General features: G+C 43.5%; 1 protein-coding gene, 1 long non-coding RNA gene and 1 pseudogene across 6 annotated transcripts in view; 1 reads left to right on the top strand and 2 right to left on the bottom strand.

Moving 5' to 3' along the window:
• Positions 1-18,040, top strand: part of LOC143435612 (uncharacterized) — a 57,023-nt gene that overhangs the window by 18,737 nt on the left and 20,246 nt on the right. The window lies entirely within an intron of this gene.
• Tex13b (testis expressed 13B) lies at positions 1,351-6,073 on the bottom strand. Of its 2 annotated transcripts, XM_034486443.1 has the most exons (4): positions 5,964-6,073; positions 5,252-5,736; positions 3,179-5,150; positions 1,351-2,883 (listed from the first exon to the last, which is right to left on the bottom strand). In XM_034486443.1, the coding sequence occupies exons 2-3, from the start codon at positions 5,702-5,704 to the stop codon at positions 4,389-4,391; spliced, it is 1,215 nt and encodes a 404-aa protein (XP_034342334.1). In that variant the 5' UTR covers positions 5,705-5,736; positions 5,964-6,073; the 3' UTR covers positions 1,351-2,883; positions 3,179-4,388. The 2 variants fall into 2 exon arrangements, with proteins under 2 accessions (XP_034342334.1, XP_034342335.1); XM_034486444.1 differs by lacking the exons at positions 1,351-2,883; positions 5,964-6,073 and having other exon boundaries at positions 3,238-3,345; positions 5,252-5,704.
• On the bottom strand, positions 9,406-9,839 carry LOC117695363 (intraflagellar transport protein 20 homolog pseudogene; annotated as a pseudogene).

The raw sequence follows: 18,040 nt of genomic DNA on the forward strand, positions 1-18,040 counted from the left end.
TTGTGATGAGGCCAGGGCCATGGGGTTCTCAGGCTCTTGGACATCCAGGCACTGCTGGGAGTTACAGAAGAGCTGAGAATGGAGTGGGGGCCATCAGGCTGGGTGTAGCCTGGGGTCAGGGGTAAAAAGGGAGCTCCTGCTAGTTCCAAGGTGATTGTTGTCCTTGGCTTGATGGGCTGCAGGCTTGGTGGTGGTTGTGGCTGGGAGTGCAGAGAGGCCTTCTATGGGAGAGTAGATAGCAGTTCTGTAACTGAAGGTCTTCTCCATGGCTCCCCACAGCGGGATCTCAATGAAAAGAGATGGTTCACGGTTCTGATGCGTTTAATGTCATGGCAGAAAGTGGGCTCAGAAAAATATACCCCACTTCTCAGGGTGGGCCTGAGATTAAATACCTTTTTCCGGGGGAGGAATGTCTAGGAAGGGAATCTTATTGGCAATGCCCTCTGGGCCTCTTGATACCTTATTAGCCTGGAGATCTCTGTAAGCCTACGCGGCCTGTGGTCATATCCCTTTTCCTATTGTCTTGGTCTGAGATGTTAGGGATGCCTCATCTGTATGTGGAAGGGCTTGGGACATTGCCCTTATGTGACTGATGGCCACAAGCCTATGGGGGGAGGAGCTACATGACAGGGGCCTGGTGACAGGGGCTTGGTGCTGGGAGCAGGCAAAGCTCCTACTGTCCCTTCAGGGTCTCCCAGGCTGACGCTTCTAGCCTTTAGCTCAACAGAGGACCAGGCTTCCTCTCATGGGTCTACTGCCCCACAATCAGACATTACAGTTCCAGAAGATTGAACCCGAAAAACATAGCCAGGACTCAGTTTATCTACTGTTGAACAGCACAAAGGAAGATACTACGAGCCCTAAATGGGCAGGAATGAGTCAATCTGAGAACTCCTTTCATCCCTCTTACCTTGTCTCTTTTAGTATGTGTTCTTCCTGCTAAAATGACAGTGGTAAATCTTCAAGTTTTGCATTTGGTGCCCTTCTGGGTCCCAAAAGAGCAATTCATTTTCACCAGACTCCTATTGTCTATTTTCACTTTGGTCCTCCTTTCCTCCCTGCAACTTGATGGTCCTCTGCTTCCATCCATGTCCTATTCTTAAATTCATAAATACCTTAAGGTGAAGTCCTTTCACTGCCCAGGACTCTTGACCTCACTCATTTGCAGGTGCATTGCCAATATATTCATTCATTCTCTCTCTCTCTCTCTCTCTCTCTCTCTCTCTCTCTCTCTCTCTCTCTCTCTCTCAGTTGCTACCCCCTGGAATGTGAGTCACCTCTTTGCTAGATATCAGTGTCTTCTGTCCTTTTCTCCTCCTATCTTTGAGGAAGAAATAGTCTTTCCAAACTGAAGTGGGTAAATAACTTTTATTTTTGTGATCACCTTATTACTTTCAAAACACAGAAGTACATAAAGAAAAACTAAAGAAAAACCTTTTATTCAAATTTTGCTCTATTCTATACCGCCATACCATTGCTGCCTTCTGTTCCCTGCCTGTTTACTAAGTGTCTTTTCCATATCTTTTCAATGCTTACTGAAATATAGTTTGTAGGCATAAATTTATAACATATTTGCATATAGCATACATATACATACCTAAGAATGTTAAGTGTTTTTATCCTACACAGAACAACAGTGGTCCCTTTCATAGTGTTGTTTTCCTTGTAATACCATTGGCTATTCCTCTCATACATTACACAAGACCATCTTTCCTCTTTTTCTTTCATTTAAAGCTTTCTCTGTATATCTCCTTTAATGGCTCAAGTTTCTACTGAGTCTTCAGGAGCTCTCCTGCAGGTTGGAATGTTTTATCTTTGAGGAAATTGCTCCAAAAGTACCTAACCTTAACTCTTAGCCTTTATCAGAGTTTAAATGCTTGTTAGAAATTTTATCTAATATATTTTGCCAAGCATGTTGGCTAGCTGACAAAATAATCCTCTCTTAAACATGGCTCTCACTTTATTCCTTCCCTTCACAGCCTAGAGTCCTTGTAAAGCAGTGGTTCTCCACCCATGGGTGGTAATCCCTATGGAGGTCAAACAACCAACCCTTTCACAGGGATCACCTAAGACCTTTGCAAGACACAGGTATTTACATTATAATTCATCATAGTAGAAAAACTGTAGTTATGAAGTACCAATGAAAATAATTTTATATACATGAGGCACTGTATTACACTGTTGAAACATTAAAGGTTGAAACCACTGTTGGAGAGGGTAGAGGTTCCCCTCACTCCTCAGTCCTGGCAATTTTGTTTCTACTCTGCCACCACCCTGGGTTTTCGCGAAGATCCAAAGTAAACACCAGGCCCGATGAACCTTTTTTTAGTCAGCTTCAGCCTCTGTGACCTTGCCTGTTGAGTCTTTGCACTGCCAAGTCCTTCAACTGCCAACTCAGTTGTTCCCAACTCTGGTTGTTTTTGCCCTCTAGTGGACATGTGGCAGTATGCAGCGACAGTTTTGCTTGTCACAACTGAAGGGGTAGGGAGTGGGTCATACAGACAGACAGATATACTGTGGGTAGGGGTTAGGAATCTGCAGAACTCCTACAGTACATAGGACCTCCCAGCTCACAGCAAAGAACTAGCCAAATCTAGATGTCAAGTGCAGTGAGGTTAGGAAACCCTGCAACAGAGAACAGAGAGCAGCCCAAAGGGTGTTCAAAAAATTGCAGGCTAGGGATATGGCCTGCAATCCTGGAGGAAACTGTATTCTCACCAATAACAGACAACCCAAAGTCACATTTCTGATGCTACAGGTGTCCCATGGGCCACAACAGCTTCATATTCTCCAGGTTTATAGTCTCTGGGAGATAGTCAGGACTCTTCAGCTGTGTCTCTGTCGTCTGGTCCAGATACAGTTCTCCTTCCTTCTACCTGAGGACTAAAACACATATATAGTTCCTCTCAACACACTTTATAGCCGTAAAGGGAGAGAAACAGACTGATCCCCTTCCTATCCTTCACCCCCACCACTCTCACCTTCTTCCACCACTCCCCTCCCACTGAGATAGAGTTCTGTTCCGCTTTACTTTCTGAATACACTGAGAGCCTTTGAAATCCACCTTCTCCTCCATTTAACATGATGCCGGATTAGAGAGAGGATGCCACCAGCTAGCACTATGCTTTGGCCCGTGTGGACTGGCAAACCCTCTGTGCACTCTCAGTAGCTGACTCACCTTGGAGCAGTTGGCATACGTTTCCTGTTAAGATCTGTCTCTGGTTCTGCCCACTGGGGCTAGGGAAGGTTGCTGTTAAGAGGCTGTACAATCGCAGAAATCCTTGCTTGAACCTGGTGCTGACATCCTCTGTAGTCTCTCAGAACTCTCATATGGGAGGCAAATCTCTGTCATGTTAATTTGAGTCAAGCATAAACCTGAGGTTAATTCATCCCAGGTCTCATTTGATGATTTAATTTCTTGTGATATTATTCTCTCAGAATTTTGAGTCTCCTATCCAGTTCACTCCTGGGAACAACCACCCCAGGTTTGAGCTATTTCTGGCAACAGAATTTCTGCAGAACATAAACATCCTATCCAGTTTATTCCTGGGGCCTTGGTATAAGAGTCACCACTGTTTGCTAGCCACTTGTTTAACTCCCCTGTCAATTCCAACACTTAGGGAGTGGAGGCAGGAGGATCTGGAGTCAGCTAAGCTACATAATGAGTTTGAAGCCAATCTGGGCCATACGAGCCCCCCCCTTTTTTTTTTGACAAATCAAGATATAAAAGTTAGCTGATGGGAAAATCATCTAGTTGCTCAGAACGAGAATTTACTTGTTAAATTATGGAGAAGTCACCTAAGTAAAAATGGAACATTATATAACACAACTGCAAAGAAATAAGAAGTAGCTGAGTTCTCCACTCCTTTGTGTCTCTTTATATTTGTCAGCTCTTTGGAGTCTCCTAGTATCAGTCTAAAAATGTCTGGAAAGCCGATTCTGTTCCCTGTCTTAACCAGGACCAGGAATGGGCTGTACCTCCAGTACGGCTATGACCCTGGACCCAACGACCCAACTTCCAGTGATCCACTGATTCTACCCACTACCCACTGGACAGCCTGAAAAGTTTTGGTTCAGGATGGGTTGAATAACTACTATAGCTCTGTCTTTTAAAGCCTAGGTATGTGGAAAGGGTGGGGTATTTTATATTTAGCTGTGCCAGAAGGGGGATATACACATACACTCTTTCTCTCTCCCTCTCTCTCTCTGAAGCAGTTCAAGGGTATCGAATGCAAACAATCTGGAATACAAAAGAAATCATCAAACTTGCCCCATCCCATTCCTCCCCTCCCATTCCCATGAACCCCGCCTCCCACTTGCCTTTTCCCATCTCTGAAAATTGACTTCCTCTTTGGGAGATTTCTGTTCTGTATCACATTTTTAAAAACTCACTGAGGGTTTGGCAGCCAGCCTTGCCTCCCACAGCAGAGGCAAGCATCCTTCCTTGAAATATTCACAGATTTACACCAAGGACAATCCCAATTCCCAGGTGTGCAAAATGATGTTTTTCTCTGCTGCTGGGGTTCACTATCATAACTATCTTTAGGGGGATCTTGGAGGTACACTGTTGGGCCCTCAGTTTCGGACATATTCATATCAGTGGCCATGAAGTAGGAAGGCATCTGAGGTTCTGTGACTGTGCTTGGTGGTGGGGATGGAGTGGGTGTGACTGGGAAGGGGCTTTCGTATGAATATGTAAATGAGATAGGGAGTTGGACTGTTACAGGTTTCAGGGAGGCTGCGGACCTGAGACCCCATTGCATGGAGTCAGATTTGCCTTCCAATTCCTCCTGCCTCTCCAAACCCAGGGGATAAGTTTTCCTCTCCACAGCTCCAAGATCCTCCAGGGTGCTTCCTTCCAGCGCCACTGTGGATGCCCTAGGGGCCGCCATGCCTATAGCCCCTTCCATCTCATTTTCTGGTTTACACTCTGCTGTATGACTAGCTGTCACCGCTTCTTTCTCTCCTGCATTTTGTATCTCTGGCCCTGTCTGTGCCCCTCCGGCTGCAGCCGTGGCAGCTGCAGCCATGGCGACGGCGGCGGCGGCGGCGGCAGCAGCGGCGGCAGCAGCAGCAGCAGGAGGAGGAACAGCAGCAGCAGGGGCACTAGTCGTGATTGGCATCTGTGCAACTGGAACAGCCCTCAGCTCCTGGAGAGAAGTGAGCAGAGTTGAAACACATTCCTGGAATGGGGTATGGGTGTAGGGGTGGAAAGAGGTGGGGATAAGACTGGGTTAGGAGGTAAGCTTACTGCGTGTAGTAGCTTCAGTCTCATCAGGTCTCTCTCCCTCTGAACCTCTGCTAGTTTGGTGTGGGCCAACTGAAGGTGATAGGCCGCTTCCTTGCGTTCCATCTCTTGCTGGTCCGTGAGCTTCTTCAGGTCTGATGCCAAGGCATGTGCCGCCGACCTGTGCAGGCCGGCTAAGTCATGGAGCCATTGCACCCTGTGCCCCTGCAACTGGCCTTGTCTGAAAGCGAAGCGAACACCCAAGGCCAGGCTGCCCCAGGCACAGGCTTCCTGAGCTTCCCGAGGCACCTGGCTACTGTCCAGGATGGCTTTGAGCTTGTCCTCCACCTCCTCCCAGGACAGGGACAGGTTCTCAAGGTAGAACTCGGGGCCTTTTGAGTGCTTGGCCATTTGCTGGTTGATAAACGTTAACACCTTGGCATGCCTGAACCCACTAGTGGAGTCATCGGGATTCATGATGGCCGAGTGCCTTAGGGGCTCCGCTGGCCCTGTAAGAACAGAACCTGTTGTGTATCTTTGTGAGCACCCGAATGGGGACTTCAGCCCCCCCACCAATTCCTTAGCTTGCCCGTCCCCTGTGACTTTTCATCCATGAATCCTCGGAAGGCTTTTCATCTCATCAGGACACGACCACACACCCCCCAACCCAAAAAATCCAAACCAGACCTCACCTCTCTGAGAGCTTGTGCCCGGAAAAGGTATAAGCCAAACATACCTGTCAGAAGACCAGTCTGCCAATCAAGGGCGACAGAGACAGACTATCAGTAGCCTCTCACCGCGGATCACAATAGAGGACCACACTGGAGAAAAGGATGATCGAAGGCCAAGTCTCATTGAAACTCTCGCGAGTTTTGCTCTTGGACTGTTCCAACTTTCAGGACTGGCAGGGGTGGAGTGAGGATGTGGGGTGTAGGGAGTGGCACCTGATTTCAGGAAGAAACGAGAAACAACTATTTGTTGGTAGGATTGAAACCCATTAAAGACAGAAAGAAACAGGAGTGAAACAGAAAAAAAACCCTAACAATCTAAGCAAGTTTCAAAAGTCAACCCCCCCCCAAGTATAATGGTTTGTCCCATGCTCATAACCCCCATTTGTATGGACAGAAGGTTCCAGAACTCAAACGCAAACCATGAAGGGTTTTCTGATAATCCCCCAGGAAGAGTGCTTAGTCTCCTGGTAACACTATCTGCCATGGTCCACTGTAATAATCTATGGCTATTTCTTTACCCCGAACAAAGCGCCTCCAACTTCCACATGCCCACCACAATTTGAAGCATCATCTCCATGTGGCAGTTCGTAATCCGGTCCTACCCCAGCTTCAGAAGTACTTATATGTCTATTAAAATGGAGGCTGGAGAGAGGTCTCCGCATTTAAGAACACTGGCTGTTCTCACAGAGGTCCCGACTTCAATTCCTAGTACTTATTTGGCAGTTTACTATATAGCCCAATGGGATCCCGTGTCCTCTTCTGGTATACAGATGTACATGCAGACAGAATTTCCATAAACATAGATTGATCGATCAGAGAAATTTTGGTAGGGGAGTATAACTGCCGTACATTTCTTATTTTGGGGAGGTGGGCTCAAGAGGGTGTTTAGGGGAAAGTAAATTAAACGTTCTCTCTCTGGTTTCATTTGTTATAAAGAAAGTAGATATGTATGTATTATTAAAAACCTCTAACGTTTGCCAGACACAGTGGTGCACACCTTTAATCTTAGCACTCCGGAGGCAGAGGCAGGTGGGTCTCTGAGTTCGAGGCCAGCCTGGCCAACAGAGTGAGTTCCAGCACAGCTGGCTCTATGTAGAGGAATCCTGTCTTTTTTTCTTAGTCAATTTTCTGTTTTATTTAAGAAGCATAGACTGGGTAATTCGCAGTGAATATAAGTTTACTCATCCAACATCTCTGGAATTTGTAAAGCCAAAGAACAAGGCTCTATTATCTGATGAGGATTTTTTTAAATTCACTTTACCTCTTGATCACTGCCTCCTCTCCAGATCAACCCCTCCCACAATCACTCCCCCCTCCCCTTCTCCTCTGGGAGACTGGAGCCCTCTGGGTAACACTGCCCCCCCCCACCCCCCACACACATCAAATCTCTGTGAGGCTAGGCGTTTCTTCTTCTGCTGAGGCCAGACAAGGCAACCCTGCTAGAGGAACATATCCCACAGACAGACAGCAGCTTTTGAGATAGCCAGCCCCCGCTTCAGTTGTCCCCGACCCACATGAAGACCAAGCTGTACATCTGTTACATTGGAGTGGAGGGGCTAGGTCCAGCCCGTTGGTCTTCCTGTGCAGTGAGGAACTCTGTCTTAACAACAATAAAGAAAAATCTGGAATATTGTATGCCATTTTAGCGTAAGTTTCTTTGAGCAATAGGACTATCAGGTGGTGTGGTGTGTGTGTGTGTGTGTGTGTGTGTGTGTGTGTGTGTGTGTGTGTGTATGTATGTATGAGAGAGACAAGGGGTCTTACTATGAAGCCCTGGCTGGCCTAAAATTCTCTATATAGACCAAAATTCTCTATATAGATCAGGATGGGCTCAGATTCGGGGATCATTCTGCCTCTGCCTCTGAAATGCTAGGTTAAATGTGTGTACTTCCAAGCCTGGCTAGAGCTTTTCAGAAAGAGATTTTTGTTGTTATAAAAATGTTTAGAGGCTGGAGATCCGGATCAGTGGCAACAGCAACTGCCACACAGATGGAGGACCAGAGTTTTGAAGCCGCAGAACCTACAAAATCCAGATACGGTGGGTGGCATCTGTGATCTCAATACTCCTGAGGGTAGAAGGAAGGCAGAGACAGGTGACTCAGAAGTCTGACTTTGTCAACAGCAAAACAAGAGATGCTGTCTCAAGATGTACATGAGGAGGGGTATAGGAGGTTACACTCTAACCTACAGACACACACAGCCATGGTAAGCCCATGCCCACAGGCACACACATGGAGAAAATATTTTAAGTTGATGAGCAAATGTATTGTATTATATTTCCCCAAATAGAAGAAAAGATAATTTTCTTGATAATATCAAATAATTATAAATATTCTTTTTTAAAATGATTATCAACATATTCATTATGTCAAAGGATGGAATTTTTATTATGACATTTTTATGTGTATATTTTGTACTTTGCTCATAGCCATACCCCCATTATCCTCTCTTGTCCCTCTTACTGGTCCACTTCATCTCCTCAGATAGTGTAGTATCACTTCTACTTTGTCATATATATATATATATATATATATATATATATATATATATATATATTATAATAATATAATATAATTTTATATATATTTCACACACATATATATTTATATATATAATTTTACATACGACAAAACTTTAACATTGGTGTTTCTAACTATGGCTTATTTCCTCAACAACATGGCCTCCATTTTTACCCATTTTCTTAAAACTGACAAGATTCTTTTCCCATTTTTAGTGAAGTTTTTGTGTATGGTATATGTGTATACATGTATGTATGTAAGAATCCCTGCCTGTGCAGACACATTTGGAAGCCAGACACTGATACTGAGATACCTTTTGCAATCATTTCTCTACCTTATTTTAAATTACATTTATTTATTTATTTATCTATGTATTTGTTTATTCATACACATGAGTTATAGTACATGTGTAGAAGTCAGAGGACAACTTGCAGGAGTGGGTTTCTCCTACCACGAGTCACCGCTTCTTTCTCTCCTGCATTTTGTATCTCTGGCTCTGTCTGTGCCCCTCTGGCTGCAACCGTGGCAGCTGCAGCCATGGCGGCGGCGGCAGCAGGAGGAGGAACAGCAGCAGCAGGGGCACTAGTCATCCTGGCTACTGTCCAGGATGACTTTGAGCTTTTCTTCCACCTCCTCCCAGGACAGGGACAGGTTTTTCCTTGAGAGCTTTGTGAATTTACCAAAAAAAAAAAAAAAAAAAAAAAAAAAGTGGACCAAAGTTTACAGACACTTAGTTTGTGCTGAGAAGTCAAGAGATGAGGCCCCGTGCTGCCTGGCCACCAGCAGTAGCTGTACACTGCTTTCCAGGTCCCTTAACACACTGCCCTGATGTATATCAGTCAAATCACTGGAATGGTACAGAGATTTGGTTTTTGTTTTTTGGTTGGGGTGCTTCTTGCTTTCTTTCTATAAAACTGAAGATTTCAGTTCATTTCTGAAAAATAAATTGGTCAATAAATTCATCTTGTTTTCTGCTTCTACTTTACACAAAGCTTCATATTTAATCTGATACCTTCCTAGCTGCACCTTCTTTTATGCCTCCAGTGCCCGCAGTTGCTGCTGTTGGGCTTCTCTCTGTTTCGATATGGATTTCAGCAACTTCTGAGCACCAAGGACCTTCATCTTCTCCTTTTCTGCTTCTTTGGCAAGCTGATCAACAAGCTCAACTAGGCCACTAACAATGTTCTGAAACTGGCCAATTTTGTCCACAAAATCCTTGCACTCTTCCTTGCGTCTAACACCCACATCAAAATGCAGCCCTGCCTCACCTAAGATGTCCTTGGCCATAGCTGTTTCCCTTCCAGGCTCCCTAGAGAAGTTCTGCTTTGAAGAGGTGATAGTGGCAATCAGGAGGTCGGTCATAGGAGCAAGGGTCAGAAAAAAAATAAAGTCCAGTTGCTTCTGTTACGGGCATTGTTCATTCAACATACATTTCTTGAGTGCCTACTACATGCCAGCACTGCTAGATGCTGGGGCGTAAAGATGAATGCAACACGGTGCCTGCCCTGGAGCATCACAATTTTGCTGCCAAGCAGTCTCCGAGGCGCGCTGCAGCCCAGATGACTGTGGGTAGAAGCTTCTTTCCCGTAACTGCAGCTGGCTCCTGCCACAGATACAAGACCTATGAACTACATATCACACCCGAGACCAGAAGCACTAACATCCGCCCACCCCGCAGTGCTTGCTGGGAAATCGGTTTTGAAGTCTTAAATTCAGGTCTCAATCCAGTTTTGAATCCATTTTCATGCAGGATAAGAGATAATTGATTTTTGTTTTCGCGTTGCGACATGTAGACATCCAGATTTTCCAGTACCATTTGTTGAAGAGGCTGTCTTTTCTTCATTGTATGTTTTGGAGATATTTGAAAATCAGGTGGCTATTTGGCTATGTGCATTTAAATAGTGTCTTATTTTGTTTATTCCATTGGTCTATACGCTTTTTTTTTTTCTTTTTTCTTTTTTGCTAGCAACATTCTGGTTTTTATAGTATGTCTCGGCAGTATCATTGGAAATCTGGCACTATGAATCCTCTGGCTTTGCTATTTCTGCTCAGAATTGTTTTGTCGATCTGGGATCTTTTGTGCTGCCATAATAAACCTTACCATTGTGTTTTCTGTTTCTCTGAGAAAGACGACTGGAATTTTAATGGGGCTTACATTGACTTTGTAGATTACTTTTGGTAATTAAGCATTTTTATAGTATTAATTCGTCAGGTCAATGTTCATTTCTTCTAATAGCTCCTTCAATTTCTTCAGCTTTTTTTTTTTTAACTGTTTAAAAAACACCTTGGTTACCTTTGTTCCTAGCTAGACACCCTTCCTCCTTTTTGGATGTTGTGAATTGAATTGTTTTCTTGATTTCTTTCTCGGTATGTTCATTATTATCCAGAAACTAATTTTTGTATTTTGCTTTTTTTTATATAACTTTATTTGACTGTAATTGATCACCAGGTCCAACATATATATTTTAACTTTTTATTAGACCTTTGTGAATTTCACATCACACATCCCAATCCCACTCATCTTCTCCTCCCCTCTTACCCACACTCCACACTTGCAACTCACAGCCTTCCAACAGAAAAACAAATCTCATTGTAGAAGCGGTAGTGTGTCACTGTGTGTCCCACAGTATACCCTTTTGTCTACACTTCTTTGCTACTTGATCTATATCGGAATCTCAGTGGGTCTCTTGCATACCCTGCTGTTGCCCTGTGTCACAGAGATCCTGTAGTTTTGGATCTGTAGGACCAGCCCCTTCATGCACTCCAGCAGTTCATCAATGGGGTAGATGTTTTGGTGGACCAATTTGTAGGACCCGGAAGGGTTGCCATGCACTGGCTGAGACTTTCTGTGTGCTGCTGTCTGCAAAAGTAACATTCTTCAGTTAAAAAAAAGTGCAAGGCCCACTCTCCTGAGTGTAACAGTTGGTGAGGTACAGGGCCAGCTCTCCTGTGCTCACCCCAGGGCTAGCTTTCTCACTTGCCATGGGTGACAAGGAATAAGAGCTGGGGGTCATCTCTCCCTTGCCCATGTCACTAGTCACTACAAAGCAGACAAGTTGTGAGGCCAGGTTTCTTGTGCTCATGCCTTTGGGACCCAGATAACCTATGACCCCACTACCAGGGTCACCTCTACTATGATGCCCAGGTAAGGTGCAAGACCCAGTCTCCTGAGTGCTGCAGCTGGTGAGGGGCAAGGGCAGCTCTCCTGCTCCTGTGACCCCAGGGCCACGTCTCTTACATGCTACAAGTGGTGAGGGGAATGGAGGTTATTCCTCCTAAAGCCATGCCACCATACAGGAGATCAGTGGCAGGGCCAGCTGTCCCATGCTCTTTTACTTGGGGACCAGTTCACCTACAACTCCCTCAAAATGCAGGACACACTCCTCCCTGTACTGCAGTCAGTTAGGGATGGGGTCAGCTCTCTTGCTTTCATGCCCCCAGGGACAGCTCTTCCAATATGCCCAGATGAAGGGTAGGGCCAGTTCTGCACAGCCCTCAGACATCAACATGTCCCTGGGTGGCAGCCCAGCCCAGAAACATATGGTCCCAGGTGACATCACCAACTACTCACATCAGGCTATCCCTCACTACCGTTGAGTCTCCAGTTCTGCCTCTCTTCATTGTGCCCACATCCTTCTGCTTCTCTTTCTCTTCCATCTCTCCACCACTTACTTGTTCCTCTTAGTGGCACCCATGGTCTCTGAACGTCTGGGGTCATCTCAGAAGTGGTCTTGGGAGTGCTATGCACATTATTCACAGTGGGTTTGTTTTTTGGGGGTGGGGTGAGGGTGGGACAGGGCATACTGAGTATTTCATTTCCAGTAGCTTTTTCTTTTTCTAAATTTCAATTTCCTTGATGAATTTCCTGGCCAGTTCATGAACTGATTTTCCTTACTTCATTTATCCATTTGCTTGAACCATTTTTTTTAAATTAATTGATCATTTTTTTGTGATGAGGCTTCTAAATGTTTTGCTAACATTCCAACTTTTCAGTATGTTTAGATTCAGTAATTGAGAAGTTGTAATCATTTGAAGGAATCATGTTGCTTTGTTGTTTCAGGGTATTTGTGTTTCTCAGTTGGGATTTGCATGGGTGTTAGCACTGGTATTTCTTTCTTTCTTTTTCTTTTTCTTTTCTTTTTTTTTTTTTTTTTTTTTTTTTTTGTTTTGTTTTGTTTTTTCGAGACAGGGTTTCTCTGTGTAGTCCTGGCTGTCCTGGAACTCACTCTGTAGACCAGGCTGGACCTCGAACTCAGAAATCCGCCTGCCTCTGCCTCCCAAATGCTGGGATTAAAGGCGTGCACCACCACTGCCCCAGGGGTCTTCTTAATGAACACATTTTTCTTGAAGGCTCCATTCCCAGGACCAATTGCAGAGGAGAAAACAAATGAATATAAGTGTAACAATACAAAACCAATTTAGATATAGAAATAAAATTAAAATTAATTAAAACCAACTGCTATACCACTATATACAAAGAAATGGTTAAAAAAATGTAGTTGTAAGTGTCTTAGTTATGGTACTGTTGCTGTAAAGAGACAGCATGACCAAGGCCACTCTTTTTTTAATTATTATTATTGGATATTATATTTACATTTCAGATTTTATCCCCTAATTCCCCTTCCCCCCACCACCCAGGAACCTCCTATCCCATCCCTCCTCCTCATGCTTCTATGAGGATGTGCCCCCACCTACCCCCCTCCCACCTCCCCACCCTCGAATTTCCCCACACACTCGGTGTTCAGCCTTCATGGGACCAAGAATCTCCTCTCCCACCCATGCCCAACAAGACCATCCTCCCCTACATATACAGATGGAGTCATGGGTCCCTCCCTATGTGCTCCCAGGCTGGTGGTTTAGACCCTGGGGAGCTCTGGTTGGTTGGTATTGTTGCTCTCCTCATGGGGCCACCAACACTTTCTGCTCCTTCAGTCTTCTCTCTAACTTCTCCATTGGGAAACACTTGATAAGATCAGTGGTTAGCTGTGAACATCTGCCTCTGAATGTGTCAGCCTTTGGCAGACCTCTAAGGAGACAGCTATATCAGGCTCTTGTCAGCATGCACTTCCCTGCCACCCACATCAGTGTCTAGCTTAGGTGACTGCACATGGGATGGATACCCAGGGGTAATGGTCTCCAGATGGCTCCTCCTTCAGTTTCTGTCCCACACTTTGTTTCCATATTTGCTCCCTTGAGTATTTTAGTTACTCCTTCTAAGTAGGACTGAGGCATCCACACTTGGTCTTCCTTCTTCATGAGCTTCATGTGGCCTGTTAGTTGAGTCTTGGCTATTCCAAGCTTTTGGGCTAACATCTGCTTATCAGTGAGTAAATACCATGTGTGTTCTTTTGTGATTGGATTAACTCACTAAGGATGATAATTTCTAGTTCCATCCATTTACCTAAGAATTTCTCGAATTCATTATTTTTAATATCTGAGTAATACTCCACTGTGTAAATGTACCACATTTTTTGTATCCATTCCTATGTTGAAGGACATCTGTGTTCTTTCTAGCTTCTGGCTATTATTTTAGGAATTCCAGTACTATATTGAATAGGTAGGGTGAGAGTGGGCAGCCTTGTCTGGTCCCTGATCTTAGTGGGATTGCTTCAAGTTTCTCTCCATTTAGTTTGATGTTGGCTACTGGCTTGCTGTATATTGCTTTTACTATGTTTAGGTATGGGCCTTGAATTCCTGATCTTTCCAAGAATTTTAACATGAAGGGGTGTTGAATTTTGTCAAATGCTTTCTCAGCATCTAGTGAGATGATCATGTGGTTTATTTTCTTTGAGTTTGTTTATATAGTGGATTACATTGATGGATTTCTGAATATTGAACCGTCCCTACATTCCTGGGATAAAGCCTACTTGATCATGATGGATGATTGTTTTGATGTGTTCTTGGATTCGTTTTTTGAGAATTTTATTGAATATTTTTGCATCAATATTCATAAGAGAAATTGGTCTGTAGTTCTCTTTTTTGTAGGGTCTTTGTGGGGTTTAGGTATGAGTGTAATTGTAGCTTCATAGAACGAATTGGGTATTCTTCCTTCTGTTTCTATTCTGTGGAATAGTTTGAAGAGAATTGGTATTAGGTCTTCCTGGAAGGTCTGATAGAATTCTGCACTAAAACCATCTGGTCCTGGACTTTTTTGGTGGGGAGACTTTTAATGACTGCTTCTATTTCTTTAGGGGTTATGGAGCTGTTTAGATGGTTTATCTGCTCCTGATTTAATTTTGATACTTGGTATCTGTCTAGGAAATTGTCCATTTCATCCAGATTTTCCAATTTTGTTGAGTATAGGCCTTTGTAGTAGGATCTGACAATTTTTTAAATTTCCTCAGTTTCTGTTGTTATGTCTCCCTTTCAGTTCTGATTTTATTGAGTACTGTCTCTGAGCCCTTTGGTTAGTCTGGCTAAGGGTTTATCTATCTTGTTGATTTTCTCAAAGAATCAGCTCCTGGTTTTGTTGATATTTTGTATAGTTCTTTTTGTTTCATCTTGGTTGATTTCAGCCCTGAGTTTGATTATTTCCTGCTGTCTACTCCTCTTGGGTATATTAGCTTCTTTTTGTTCTAACACTTTCAGGTGTGCTGTCAAGTTGTTAGTGTATGCTCTTTCCAGTTTCTTTTTGTAGGCACTTAGAGCTATGAGTTTTCCTATTAGTACTGCTTTCATGGAATCCTACAAGTTTTGGTATGATGTGTCCCCATTTTCATTAAATTCTAAAAAGTCTTTAATTTCTTTCTCTATTTCTTTCTTGACCAAGTCATCACTGAGTAGAGCATTCATTGTTCAGTTTCCACATGTATGAGGCATTCCATTGTTTTTGTCATTATTAAAGACCAGCCGTAGTCCATGGTGGCCTGACAGGGTACAAGGAATTATTTCAATCTTTTTGTATCTGTTGAGGCCTGTTTTGTGACCAATTATATGGTCTATTTTGGAGAAGGTACTATGAGGTGCTGAGGAAAAGGTATATTCTTTTGTTTTAGGATGAAATGTTCTATAGATATCAGTTAAGTCCAATTGGTTCATACCTTCTGTTAATTTCATTGTCCCTCTGTTTAGTTTCTGTTTCCATGATCTGTCCATTGCTGAGAGTGGGGTGTTGAAATTTCCCACTATTATTGTGTGAGGTGCAATGTATGCTTCAAGCTTTAGTAAATTTTCTTTTATGTATGTGGATTCTCTTGCATTTGGGGCATAGATATTCAGAATTGAGAGTTCATTTTGGTACATTTTTCCTTTGATGAGTATGAAGTGTCCTTCCTTATCTTTTTTGATTACTTTTGGTTGAAAGTCGATTTAATTTGATATTAGAATCGCTACTCCAGCTTGTTTCTAGGGACCATTTGCTTTGAAGATTGTTTTCCATCCTTTTACTCTGAGGTAGTGTCTGTCTTTTTCACAGAGGTGCATTTCCCATATGCAGCAAAATGCTGGGTCGTGTTTATGTATCCAGTCTAATAGTCTATGTCTTTTTATTGGAGAGTTGAGTCCATTGATATTAAGGAAAAATGAATGTTGCTTCCTGTTATTTTTGTTATTGGAGGTGGAATTATGTTTGTGTAGTTATCTTCTTTTGTGGTTGTTGGAAGATTACTTTCTTCGTTTTTTTAGGTTATAGTATCCCTCCTTGTGTTGGAGTTTTCCGCCAATTATCCTTTGAAGTGCTGGATTAGTGGTAAGATATTGTGTAAATTTGGTTTTGTCATGGAATATCTTGGTTTCTCCATAAATATTGATTGAGTGTTTTGTTGGGTATAGTAATCTAGGCTGGCATTTATGTTCTCTTAGGGTCTGTATGATATCAGTCCAGGATCTTCTGGCTTTTATAGTGTCTGGTGAGAAGTCTGGTGTAATTCTTATAGGTCTGCCTTTATATGTTACTTTACCTTTTTCCCTTACTGCTTTTAGTATTTTTCTTTGTTTTGTACATTTGATGTTTTGATTATTATGTGGCGAGAGGTATTTCTTTTCTGGTCTAGGCTATTTGGAGTTCTATAGGCTTCTTGTATATTTCTGGACATCTCTTTCTGTAGGTTAAGAAAGTTTTCCTCTATAATTTTGTTGAAGATATTTATTGGTCCTTTAAGTTGGGAGTCTTCACCCTCATCTATACCTATTATCCTTAGATTTGGCCTTCTCATTGTGTCCTGGATTTCCTGGATGTTTTGGGTTAGTAGCTTTTTGTATTTTGCATTTTCTTTGACAGTTGTGTCAATGTTTTCCATGGTATCTTCTGCACATGAGATTCTCTCTTCTATCTCTTGTATTCTTTTGGTAATACTTGTGTCTATGACTCCTGATCTTTTTCCTAGTTTTTCTATCTCCAGGATAGTCTCCCTTTGTGATTTCTTGATTGTTTCTACTTCCCTTTTTAGATCCTGGATGGTTTTGTTTAATTTCTTCACCTGTTTGATTGTGTTTTCTTGCAATTCTTTAAGGGATTTTTGTGTTTCTTCTTTAAGGGCGTCTACCTGTTTACCTGTGCTCTCCTTAAATTCTTTGAGAGTGTTGTTTATGTCCTTCTTAAAGTCCTCTATCATCGTCATGAGAAGTGATTTTGATTCTGAACCTTGCTTTTCCAGTGTGATGGAATGTTCAGGGCTTGCTATGATGGGAGAACTGGGTTCTGATGATGCCATGTAACTTTGAATTCTTTTGCTTACTTTCTTGTGCTTGCCTTTCGCCATCTGGATAACTCTAGTGCTGCCTGCAGTCACTATCTCTGACTGGAGCCTGCCTTTCCAGTTATCCTGCTTGTGTCTGAACTCCTCAGGGTCCAGATGTCTCTGTGATCTTTTAATCTTAAGCTCCAGTTGCTCTGAGTACAGTGGCTCCTCTAGGATGTCTCAGGATATGGTGTCTCCACTGTGGCAAACCATCTAGGTGTCTGCTTCTCTGGGTGCAGTGTCTCTTCTAGGATGTCTTGGTATCTGGTGTCCACACAGGAGCAGACCAGGTGGGTGTCTGCCTCTCTGGGTTCAGTGGTCTCTCTAGGATGTCTCAGGATCTGGTGTTCACACAGGGGCAGACCAGGTGGGTGTCTGCTCCAGGCAGCAGGCCCAGGCAAGAAGCAGAAGGGGAGTGGTATTCCACAGGGGCCTGGTTTGGGTGTCTGCTGGAACCTGAGCTGCCTGCACCCAGTTATGGGTCTGGGGCGGGCTTAGAGCAGTGTGTGAGTGTTCTTACCTGCCGCTCTGGGTTCGGTGGTCCCTCTAGGATGTCTTTGAATCCAGTGTCCGCACAGGAGCAGACCAGGCGGGTGTCTGTGCTAAGCAGCAGGACCAAGGCAACTCTTTAAAAGCATAAGAAGGCATTTAATGAGGGACTTGCTTACCATTTCAGAGGATTAGTCATTTTCATCATATCAGGAAGCAGCCAGGCATGCCCCTGGGAGAATAACTGAGAACTTTACATCCTAGTCCACAGGCAGTGGGCAAAGAGAGACACTGGGCCTGGTGTGGACTTTTCAAACCTCAAAGCCCACTCCTAGTGACACACCACCTGCAACAAGGATACACCTCGTCATCCTTCCCAGAACTAAGCTTGTGAAA

The sequence above is a fragment of the Arvicanthis niloticus genome, chromosome X (genome assembly GCF_011762505.2).
Source record: "Arvicanthis niloticus isolate mArvNil1 chromosome X, mArvNil1.pat.X, whole genome shotgun sequence".
NCBI lineage: Eukaryota > Metazoa > Chordata > Mammalia > Rodentia > Muridae > Arvicanthis > Arvicanthis niloticus.

Excerpts from the sequence above, each read along its gene's own strand:
- Tex13b (XM_034486443.1), bottom strand. The coding sequence starts at position 5,704 with ATGAATCCCGATGACTCCACTAGTGGGTTCAGGCATGCCAAGGTGTTA. Across the intron at positions 5,151-5,251 it reads GACTGAAGCTACTACACGCA|GAGCTGAGGGCTGTTCCAGT; the intron begins GTAAGCTTACCT and ends ACTTCTCTCCAG.